At 41.0% G+C, this 12,451-nt stretch overlaps 1 protein-coding gene across 1 annotated transcript in view; it reads left to right on the top strand.

Annotated features, from left to right (window-relative positions):
* The window catches only part of NOX3 (NADPH oxidase 3), a 56,471-nt gene that overhangs the window by 26,725 nt on the left and 17,295 nt on the right, over positions 1-12,451 (top strand). Inside the window, exon 10 of the mRNA XM_032836484.1 lies at positions 3,002-3,161. Within this exon, the coding sequence (XP_032692375.1) occupies positions 3,002-3,161 (160 nt within the window). The remainder of the gene's footprint in view (positions 1-3,001; positions 3,162-12,451) is intronic.

The following is a 12,451-nucleotide window of genomic DNA, read 5'->3' as shown; positions in this document are numbered from 1 at the left end:
CCCAGGAAAAAGGGGCACATGGGTGGCTCAGTCTGTGAAGCTTCTAACTCTTGGTTTCAGTTCAGGGCGTGATCTCAGGTTTGTGGGATCAAGTCCTGTGTGGGCCTCTGCACTCAGCAGGGAATCTGCTTGAGGGTTTTCTCTGTCCTTTTCCCTCTGCCTCTCCCCGCTCTCCAATAAATAAATAAATCTAAAAAAAATTTTTTAAACAAAAAAAAAAAATACAAGATTTTGTCTTCTGAGGTAACATGGAGGAATTTCTCAGAAATGATGCTAGAGTTTTCAGTGGTTTAAACTGCTGCTTAGAGCAAGGACACCAACATCCAACAGCCTGGGGCCAAAGCCCAGTTTTGGGTGTGGTCTTAGAGGGTGTATATAACTGATGACCTCGGCTTCCTTATCTGTAAAATAAAGTTGATAATCGTATCTAATACTTTGTTTAGGATTAAATGTGACGGTCCTTAGAAAGCCCTTCACATATTGCATAGTTAAAAAAAAAAAGCTTAGTGATTATTATGAGCAAACTAAGAAAGATCACCTACTGCAGAGAGGTCAATGACAGTGATGATGGACAGGGAGAACGTGTAGATGAGCAAAGGCAGTGGATTCAGAAAGTCAGGGTTGGAGGTCAATATGGTGGGTGGGTGTGCGCCTGACTTTAAGCGAGTAACTGCGCCATGAGGATGCTGGAAAGTCTACTCATCTTCTAAGCTGCATCATTAAGCTCTGTGTGCAAATCAAAGAGGAAGTTGCTGAGTGTTATAAGCAAGAATTTGTGCAAAGGAAACCAATTCAGGATTGCAAGAGGTCTTGAGAAATGGAGACATTTTTGTCCAAAAAAACAAAAACAAAAACAAAAACAAAAACCGATCAGGGTGTCATGATAGCCACAATCAACCATTTAAAGGCCTGAGACAAGAAAGGGAAGAGACCTAGAAAGTGTTTCCCAGGAAGGCGAGTGGTGTGAGTCGTCAGAAAACAGATTTCAGGGAGACATGAGAAAAACCATCTCTGGCTTTTGAACTCCCTCTGCACAGAACAAGGTGCCCAGCAATTTAACATCAGAATGGGATCAGCTCTAGGGGTTGTGGAAGGAAGGATTACTATATTAGCAGGGAAGTTGGACTAAATATTTTCTCCTGCCTTTTCCAGCTTAGTTTCTCAATTCTAATTATGTGGAAATGTGTTTATTATGTATTTCTGTGGATTATACGACACAATTCTTCTTTGGATTTCATTGTTATCTTTTCAAATCAATGTCAAATAAATCCCAAATACAACTAATTATAAAAACAATTAACAGTAAGACATTTTAATCCTTGGACAGTTCCTTTTTTTCTTTCTCGATTCCCCTTATCTAATTATTTATAAACTAATCTACGGTGGGCTGAGATACTAACCCTTTCTGGTTAATGACCTTTTATTTTTATTCTTCCATTTCCATATATCAATATGTAATAAAGCCTTATTAATTAAGATTAACTTGAGGAGAGTTAATTTGAATTATTAGGAGGTCTGGCATATGGAATATTTAAAAATAAAACCCAATTGAACTTTCATGAACACATAGTAAGCCCAAATGGGCCAACCTCGGGTGCCTTCAACAGACACCCCTTAGGGAATGGTTATGAATAACTTAGAAGCCTTTTAATTAGCATATCTTTGTTCGTATGTAAATGTGTGCTTTTGGAATAGTTGAGGTTATTTAATACATTCTGCTGACTGAAATATTTTAAACATTCCCTTTACAATTTATTCAACGGATTGTTATTGAACAGCTCCATGCCAGAGAGCATGCACGGCCCCAGGATGTCGAGGGGAGCAAAGACAGACTTGGCTCCTCCCTCCAGAGAACTTGTGGTCCAGTAATTAAGACAGATGCAAATCAGATCATGCACACATGCCCAAAAAACTGTAAAATTATGATGCGATGAGGACTCCAGAGGATAGGCAAATGAGGCTATAAATTATATAAGAGGGGATTTAGCCTAGTGTAAGGGGCCCAGGAAGCTTCCCCAGGGAAATGATGATTCAGATAAGACCTAATGAAAGGATAACTGTTAACCAAGTCAGGAGAGCAGGGAGAAATTAGGACAGAGTATTTTCTGGTTACTTGGGTTTTTCCATGCAAAGGCCCCGGGGCAGAAGGCTAAAAGCCAGCATGGAGAAATGGTGTTGAGAAAGGGAGCAGAATCCAGGGGCTGGTCTATTCTGGACCACATTCAAGATAATCGTATTCATTCAATAAATATGCTTCACCCTTAAAAAGAAAAATTTGCGAAGCAAAGACAAAACATCAGTGCCATTCTAGGCAAAAAACCAGATTTTGAGTTTGCATCATCCGAAATAACAAGTTTTAGAAATTCCATATAACTGACAAGTTATCTCAAAATCACATTTATTCCCAATGAATGGCTTCTAGACTAAAATTATATGGAAGAATTTTTAAAAAAATAAAATTATATGAATATACTAAGAGGTGGAAATGACTTAAAACAGGAGAAGCACAGTAGCAACAGAATAGATAAGCCTTTAAGGCACTTTCTGTTTCTGCTTTATTCCTCTGATAGCAGCTGCAGAAAAGAAAAAAGAAAAGAAAAAGGAAAGGAAAAGAAAAGAAAAAGGAAAGGAAAAGAAAAAGCCAAAGCCAAGGCCTCTTCTACCAGGCTTCACGATGCTTGGAGCCAAAACAAGCGTCTGAGAATTGTGAGAGCTTGCCACGTGGGAGAGGCATGAGCCCAAGCCAGAGAAGCAGGATTTGTCCTTCCGTGAATGGCACCTGCACCGGCCCGTGTGGTCATCCCCCATCCCTATCCCTAGGAGATAGGCCCCCATTTCCCCCTGCTAAGTCCGTGCTCCCCAAACAGGGCACCCTCAAGCACAGAGCCAACTCCCTGTGCACCGTTGTGAACACATCCTATAAAAGACATCGGTTGAGGATGGCTTTGTTTTCCGGAGCAGAGCGTTCTGAGTGTCACAGGACCGCACTTTGTGATTGCAGGCTGGCAGTGGACGGGCCGTTCGGAACCCCACTGACGGATGTATTCCACTACCCAGTGAGCGTGTGCATCGCCGCGGGAATAGGGGTCACTCCCTTCGCCTCTCTTCTGAAATCTATATGGTACAAGTCTGAGTCACAAACCCAGCTGAAGCTGAGCAAGGTATGGAAAAAATCATTAGTTCACACTCGCATGGATTAAAAGGTTCACTATCCTTCTATCTATCATCTGCCAATTCTTGGGGAGGATCTTAATTAACTATGAGGGATAAACTCAAGGATCCTTAACTATACTTATGTTCTTAAAAATCTCCATTCGGCATTACATTTATGAGAAGGGTTGTGTCTAATCTTGTTAAAGATGACAAGACATAAATTTTATTGCTTCATTGCCATTACAAGACACGTAATTGCTCATGTCAGTAAAATATGGACGGGCTGCAAATGGCTTTGTGACCAGGCTACTCTTAGTGTTATTAACAGGAGGCCTTTTCCTTAGTCTCTTTAGTCTGAGACTATGACTCCAAGTGTGCAATTCAGCGTCTTCCTCTCGTGGCCTCAGGGTCTTAACAGGAAGCAGAAATGCCTCAGTTGAGATTCATTGGCCTGCTTGGTTGGTATTGCCAAGCTCCCAATCTTTTTTCTCATTTCTTGAATGTTCTCTGACAAGACACCTCCACAGTTGCCTGCCTTCCTTTGTCCTACCCATAGACAGTCCATACTTTAACCCTCTGAGGAGCCGCAGGAGAAAGGGAGCCATGTTAACACCGAGTGGTGTCCATTCAGGAGGACTCTGGTTGCCAGGCAAGCCTGGTTCTGGGCCTGATTCTGCCACTTCTCTGGTTCACACTTTGGTTCTAGTTTCCTCCTCTAGCAAAAGAGTTTGCTTGATTAGATTTGGTGTCTCTCTAACATGAGTTAGATGTGAACATTACTCATGTGCTATGGTCCACTAAAGAGAATTCTGTGGTCAAAAGAAGCTACTACAATCCCATTCTAGAAGATTCACATCGTCTATTAGCCTATTAAATAAGTTCTGTAGGAAAGAACCTCCTTCAGTTTTGTTTCAGCCATCCCTCCCAAGCTTAGTTAGCCACAGAAAATTTCTCCACCCAGAAGTTATTAAGGAATAGCATTCTTTGAAACATTGGGGGCAATACCAGATCTCTAAAGTTGGGGATCTTCCAACTAAGAAATAAGAGAAAAATCAGCTATCATTTCATGAGTTCCAAGTGACAGGTGCTTGACATACATTTTCTCATTTGATTGTTATAACTCCCAACAACCTTATATAGTAGACAATAGCAAGCCTGCTTTTCACACACACACACACAAAATACCCTGAAACTTAACAAACCAAAATGACTGCCCTAAAAATACATGGGTAATAAAAGGCAGAATGAGGATTCAAACTTAGATCCATCTGGCTCTTTCCATGACATAACAAACATATGGTAGATATGACTGCCACCATTGTATTGTAGGCAGACTGAGGGATCCCTGGCCAGAGAATCCATCTCAGCCTGATTCTACCCTCTCTAGAAGCATCATCTTGAGCAACTCAGGTCACCTCTCTGAGCTGCACAACAGAGAAAGAAGAGTCCGTATCTAACAGGGAGTTTTAATACCAAAGAGGACAAATCAGTAATAAGATGTGTAAATAATGTAATGTAAATGTGTATAAAATGATATAAAAGTTCATTAGAGCTGCCAAAGATGTAGATAGATCGCTAGTACTCCTGCTACTAATAGCTTAGATTCATCAAGCCTTGACTACCTAGCAGGCAGGATGTTAGGCATTTTATACACCCTATCTCACATCATCTTTTTAAGGAACTCACCATTTTTATTCCCATTTACACTTGAGAAAACTAAATCCAATCACAAAGCTCATAGGAATGATAGCATCATAGTATCAAATTATCGTAATTGTTCTTTGGGATAAGTAACATCCTCAGTTTACTACTGAGGAACTCAAAACACAGCTGGCCAATAAATCGTAGAACAAGAGTTCGAATCCACTCCTCGAATGTTGACTCATCATATTTCCTCTATACCACGATAAGTTCAACAAAGTGTCTTAGTCTGTTTGGGCTGCTTTAGCACAATACCATAGACTTGGGTCACTTATAAACAGCAGAAATGGGATTTCTCACAGTTGCAATGCTGGGAAGTCCAAGATCAGTGGACTGGCTGACTTGGTGTCTGATGAGAGCCTGCTTCCTGGTTGACAAGGGACAGTCTCCTGGCTCTAACTTCTCGGAGCAGAAAGAGGTGAGGTAGCTCTTGGTAGTTTTGGTTTGGAAGGTGGGATTTGTTTTTTGTTTTGTTTTGTTTCTGGTCAGCAAGAGTCAAATTTGTTGACTCACTGTTGGCAACTCAATGAAGAAAAAGTAGATACATGGGTTTAGAAGTCTGGAGTCTTTTTTATAAGGGCACTAATCCCATTCATGAGGGTTCCTCCTGTATGAACAAATCACCTCCCACATATCCCACTCCCAAATAGTATTGCATCAGGGATTGAATTTCAAAATACGAATTTTGGGGGACACAGACATTCAGTCCATGGTACAAAACCGGCACAACAGCTTGTTTATTCAGATCTCCACTCCCGGCAATGCTTTGTTACAGTTTATGATGATTTCTCAATCCCCTAAGCATTTTCTTTCCTCTCACTGTCTGCCACGTAAAATCTATCTGCAGAGGCAGTTTCTTGCTTCATGGTTGTCACAACACTAAAGGTCACGTTACATTTCACACATGATGGATTGCTGTCTCACTTTCATTCACTTATTCACTCCGTGAATATCTACTGAGCACCTACTATGTTCCAGACCTTTTGATACTGACATGACAAGCCTTTCACTCTCCTCACACCAGATTGATACCACCTCAACTTTCTCTCAATAACTGTTATTATTGTGCTTTTATGTCATGTTCACAAAGGAACCCATTTCCCCTCATAGATTCTGGGCTCCTTGCATATGGCTTCTTTGCGTATCTTTATAACGAGATACACGAATGCACACACACACATACATATGCACATGTTGCAATTTTTGAATAAATCAATGAGTGAATAAATGTCTTCCTGCCAAATGAACAAATGGCTTCCATGTAATTTTTTATAAAATGCTAGATTACTAAGATTAATTCATCTTTTATTTAACCGAAAAGACTATTTGTTCAGTCATTTTTTTTAAAGATTTTTATTTATCTGACAGAAGGAGATCACAAGCAGGCAGAAAGGCAGGTAGAGAGAAAGGAGAAAGCAGGCTCTCCACGGAGCAGAGAGCCCGATGCGGGGCTCGATCCCAGGACCCTGGGACCATGACCTGAGCCGAAGGCAGAGGCTTTAAGCCACTGAGCCACCCAGGCGCCCCTGTTCAGTAATTTTATAATTCAAACAATATGTTCCAATTATTTTGCTACAAATAGGAAAAATTCTTGTAAGAACCCGTGAAATCGTAAAGCCCATATAGGAACCCACAAGATCCTGATATCACCTCCTCCTTCACTGTTTCATTGTTACTTCTGGGCTCTGTTCATGAGGTTTCTCAGGCTGTTTCAAGTGGGCGGGTTAAGCAGTTACCACCAAACTATAAAACTGGGACATTGATCTCTATCGCCCCCCCAAAAAACCAAAGAATTGGAAACTTAAAAACCAATGTTTTTATAACTTGCAGAAATTGGGGACAATATTGAGTCAATAGTCCACTGAAAATAAAGGTCAGAATAATGCTATGTGGAAGAAAGAAAGCTAAAAGCTTAGAATCACAAAATAATTTGAGAGGTCTTAACCTTCCAGCTTTGCATATGACCCTGAACGTCAGTGTCTGTACTTAGACTGCGAAGTGATTTGTCCAAAGTCATCTAGTTGGTTAGCTACTGAGTCACATTGGGAGCATGCGTTTCTAATTTCCGCTTTCCAGCCTGTTTATGCAAAAAGTGAGATTTCATGCTATTGAGAGTTTACGCTGAAAATTTCGGTTAAGACCACCTGTCTGCGTGTGGGAGAAAAAGTTTAAGAAGTTTTTCTGTTTTAAAGCCACATTGTGTTTCTTTGACTACAGCTATCATTAGGCTTATGTAACTAATATTTGTCAGGACCGCCTACATGTATTTGAGATGTAAATACTCTTTCCATGAAACTGTCGGCATCTATATAATTTTTAAAGTCCAGGAGAGCACAGCAATACATATTCATCCAACAAGTCCTCACAATTATGGATCTGGGCTATAGTTTTCAGATTGTTCTCTTCTGTAACAGACAAAGGGGGAAATGCAGGATAGGGGTTCAGAGCTGGAAATTTAAGCCTGAAGGGTTAACTGCAATCAGGTGGGATTTTCTACCTCCATGCAAGACCAGTTCGCATAAAGGAATACATTTTTTTTAAGATTTTTATTTATTTATTTGACAGACAGAGATCACAATAGGCAGAGAGGCAGGCAGAGAGAGAGGAGGAAGCAGGCTCCCCGCTGAGCAGAGAGCCTGATGCGGGGCTCGATCCCAGGACCCCGGGATCATGACCCGAGCCGAAGGCAGAGGCTTTAACCCACTGAGCCACCCAGGCGCCCCAGGAATACATTTTTTACATACAAACCTGATGTTGCAAGTCCACAATTAAAAAAAAAAAAAAAAAAACTGCAGAGATTTCTTGGTTGCTACCATTGCAAACTACATCTCCTTACCCTTCTCCTCTGCCATGTTATTCTAGAACACTTCTAAGTAAAATGCAGGAGAATAGCCAATAGGATGCCTGCTGCTTCTCTAGGATCATGTGTAGCACTTTCTATTTGAATCTGATGTTTAAAATTTCTTCCTAACTATCTTTTATTTTTAAAGATGGCGGGGAGGAGGGGGAGAAGTGGTTAGGAGGAAATTTCCCAAGAGGACAAAGTAAAAATAAGTAGAATGATGGCTTATGGGGGGCGGGGAGTGGGGAAAAGTTGTAATAAGTGAAAGGGGTATTTTCAACACAAGAGTACAAGCCATTGGGGAGGGTATGTGCTATGATGAGTGTGGGGAAGTGTGTAAACCTGGCGATTCACAGACCTGTACCCCTGGGGAAAAAAAATATATGTTTATAAAAAATAAAATTAAAAAAAAAAAAAAAGAGTACGAGCCAAACTTTGCTTACTTGGAGGCAGAGGAGCACCCGTCGTTCACTCCTTCAGGATGAGGGAAGGGGGTGTGAGTGGTTGAGGAGTCTCTATGATGCAATTCAAAGGACGCTGATCGCTGGGGGTGCAAATGTCCCATAGCAATGAAAAACCTCCAATGCCTGCCTAACGGGATGATTAATTCCACATCACACTCAATTTGTGAAAAGAGCTCTTGAAAAAAAAATTAGGACAGTTTGCTTGTGCAAACTGTCAAAATGATAAATGAAATAAGTGTGTGCAAATGGGGAGGAAGGAATGGCAGGCATAAATATATTGGCTTATACATTTTAGATCCCCAAATATCACAGCCGTGTAGACAGGGTGGAGAGAACAGCCAACTAGAAGATTTGGTTCCTTTTCCTAACTGCATATGTAATCTTCAGACTATAATAAGATAGATTATAGAAAAACCAAGATAATCTCATTTCTCCATAAATTGTCTTCCTTCATCACCCCAATAATACATAACCATGATAATGGGTATTTATAGTATGTCCCATGCAAGATGGCCTTGGGTCCTTAACCTAATATAATAAACAGATAATTCAAATAAAAAGACAGCTCAGGCCAGTGGGAACAAGGCAAAGAGGCCAAGAAAAGCAAAAATCCATACTCTACTTAAATATATTAATAAAACAAAGGAGGGCCTGCTCTCTTTTCTAATGAATGAAAAATGCACTTAATTTAATCTGTTTAGTTTGAGAAATTATTTGTTTTCCCTTTCCCTCACACTGGAGCTCTGGCTACTCCTGGAATTGATCATCTCTGCTAACCACTGACGGTGTTGTAATAAATTAAACTGGGGAACACAAGGCCACATGTGCCCCTACAGAAGACACCTGTGCCCCCCCATCTTTCACTAGACACCCTCAAAAGAATTCAGGCCTCACTATTGCCCTGTGGGGAGGTGACCAGTATTAATAGTTTTAATACTTTGGTTTATTAACCACACAAGCCATGCAAGACCACAATGTCCTTGTAAAAGACTCAAATAAAAAATAAAATAGTCAAAGGTCTCACTTCCTTGGCCTTCCTCCCCAAACGAACCATCACCACCACTTTGCTCTCCATTAAACATTGGAAGATGTCTCATTCCATTCTTTCTCCATGCATTTGCACCCATACGCATATACAGGGTGTTGTTCTATTTTTACCTGGAGATGTGGGTCGGGAAAGAGAGAGAGAAACATGTACTTTGATTTGTTTTCATTGCCCTTTATAATACGGCTTAGAGCACCTTCGGTGTCAATACCTACTGACTGACTCCATTTTATTTCGTGTCTTCAGAGTGTTCCAAAGTATGGCTATCCCCCCTCTCAATGTAATGATTTTATTATTAATGAACATTTTGGTTGCCCATGAAGTCTTACTAACTATAATTAGAACAAACTGAGGGACCAACAAGGTCAGTCCTCTCTCATTGGGCCAAGCGGCAATATAGCCATGAAATAATTCACTATAAAAGTCTTCTAAAGAAGAAGTCTTAGAGACTAAAAATGACTGACAAAGACTGGTCTCAGTCTTATAATGGTTAACCAGAAAAATTATTTTATAATTATATTTCCTTAAAATGGGACATGAAAGCCACATTAAAGAAGTTTCTCAATAAGAAGGAATAGTGGCTTCAAAATTTGTTTGCCCTTTTATCCATCCAGGAAGACCTTAGCAACAACAACAACAAAATAAAAACCAGGATGATAATAGCTACCATTTATTGAGGATAATAAGCATTCATTTATGTTTTCTAATCAATCACAGTCTTTATCTTTTTAGAGAGAAAAATTCTTTTTTTTTTTTTTTTTTTTGGAAAATGGTCATGATCCCCTCAGGGGAAGTCTCCATCACCCTACTTCTTTCTGTCAGTTCCGTGTTGTTTTGTTCAGCATGGATATCTTAGTGTACAGCATATAGTTCAGGCTGCTATAACAGAAATACTGTAGACTGGGTGGTTTACACAACAAATGTTTATTTTTCACAGTTCTTGAGGCTGCAGGTCTGAGATCAGAGAGCCAACATGGTTGGGTTTTGATGAGGCCTCTCTTTCTGGCTTGCAGATGGCCAACTTCTCGCTGGGTCCTTCCTCATGTGACAGAGACAGAGAGAGCTCTGTTCTCTTTTTATTCTCAGAAGGACACTAATCCCATCATTGGAGGCCCTGTTCTCATGACCTCATCTAAATCTAACCACCTTTCAAAGGCCCACCTCCCAATGCCATCACATTGGGTTTCAACATGTAAATTTGGAGATGATACAAATACTCAGTTCATACAGTGGGGAACAGAAGGTGCTGTCCAGAAGAAGGCAAGGTCACAGTGCAACTTCATTGGCCTTCTCCTGGGTGGAGGCATTGGTCAAGGTCAGGGTTAACCTTGGCACCCCATAAACTGCATCTTATATAGCACACACATAGCGTGGAGTGTGCTTTGCTAGTGAAGGGGTTCCTCAGTTGAGACCACATCCTTATCAATGCTAAGGTTCCCAGACTGGTGCTGGAGATAAAGTTGGGCTTCACCTCTTCTCAGTGATCACCACCTCTATAATTCACAAGTGCCCGGTGGGAACACAGACCCCCAAGTAAGTCAAAGATTCCCTTTGCTGTCTCTAATATAAACGTGTGTATTCATTCTGTAAGCTCCTCCAAATGACAGTGAGGAGAGCAGCATTCAAAACTAATAGCTCTGAGCACTTAATGCCTGTGTCAGACCTTGTGCCCAATGCTCCCATGAACCATACTTTTCCTTCTCACTCACAGGTTGCTTGTTCTAAAGGGTTGTTTTCTTTGTTTGTTTATATATGCGGTGATCTAGGTCCAAGTTAAAAGAAAAAAACTTCCCCCAGTTACCCAGCTTGTAGATGGTGAAGGTGGGAGTCTAGAACAGTTTAGAGGACTCAAGGGCTCACAATGTTTAATTACTCTGCCATACAGCGTCATAAAACTGTGTCCTCATGTACAGTTTCCTTCTTTGGAGAGATTCTGGGCCATAAATATATAGATATATAAATAAATAGTTTTTTTGCCCCCATTCCATTCTCAAGAAATGGATTTGGGATCAAAGAAACACAGGTTGTACTCTGTGTTTGGGGATGCCCATCCAGGCCATGAGACAGGGAACATCTGTGGATTCTGCTAGTAAAATAGATGAGTAGCTTTTCTTACTTCATTTTCTGAAATTATTTCTCAAAAAGTGGCACAGGTCCATTTCCCTCTGGCCTCAGATCTCTTTGACCTGGTCCACGTGCAAGTCTGCAGAATTCTTAGAGCTGTAAGGAACATGGGGAGGAGGTGGCTGCCAGAGAACAGAGCACTGTGTGTGGCTCACACCCAGGCCCTCTGAAGTGGAGGTGGCTGAGTTTGGGATGGGTGGTCCATGCCAGGAAGCATGTGACCCAAAAGCCTGCAACAGGCCACATGCACACAGTGCTCCCTAAAACCATTGTCCACTCCTGGAGTCATCTCCTAAAACATCTGAGACTCCATTAGATCTACAGAAACATGTGGGATGAGTCCTGTTAGAAGCAGTAACTTTGTTCCAATGAAAGCTCAGAACTTTCATCTCTTGAAGGAAGATGGCTTTCTGTTAAACAAAACTTATTCAAATAACCTTAAGTTATTTGGGGCCTCTGATATCAGCTACAGAATTCTGGAGGCCAAGGTTTAGATAGGTAACTGGTTTTGGGTTTTTTATTTTTGGACACCGAGGAGGGACGAGTGTTGGGCAGATCACAGAGGTGTAGCCTGTTGTCTGGGATATTTGTTCTACGAGCGACCAGGTCTTTCCTACTGGACGAAACGCGGAAGTGGAACTGCCCTGTCCCTTCACAGTGAGTGTCCCTCACCGTTAGGATGAAAGAGAGTCAAAGTAAATAGGCTCTTTCTCTGTTCAAAGCCTCTTTTCTTCTTTTTCTGCCTGAAGCACTTCTGAGCCTATTCAGTGTTCCTTCATTGCCTCTTGCACCAAAGCTGCCCAGTGTCACCTCTAAGTCAATTACAGAGGGAAAAACACACAAAGCCATTACAAGGAAGTAAAAAGTATAAAAGGCTTGGCAAGCCCTAAGAAGGCTGACACACTGCTAAGCCACAAGAAAGCAAGGACAGGCATGATTTCTATTTGAAAGGATCAGGGTCAATGTGAGCAGGAAGCTAAGATGTGGGCATTTTTCAAGGAAGGATGATTGAGACTAGATCTGAAATTGACAAGTTTTCTAAAAAGTAAGTGGGGTATTGTTCCTATATGAATGTATCTGAAGCACATCCCTTAAGGAGTGGAAATAAAAGAAAATAAATCA

Source organism: Lontra canadensis, unplaced genomic scaffold, assembly GCF_010015895.1.
Source record: "Lontra canadensis isolate GAN:19392208 unplaced genomic scaffold, GSC_riverotter_1.0 scaffold92, whole genome shotgun sequence".
Taxonomy (NCBI): domain Eukaryota; kingdom Metazoa; phylum Chordata; class Mammalia; order Carnivora; family Mustelidae; genus Lontra; species Lontra canadensis.
The sequence above is the reverse complement of the archived record's forward strand: the minus strand, read 5'-3'. Positions and strand labels throughout refer to the sequence as shown.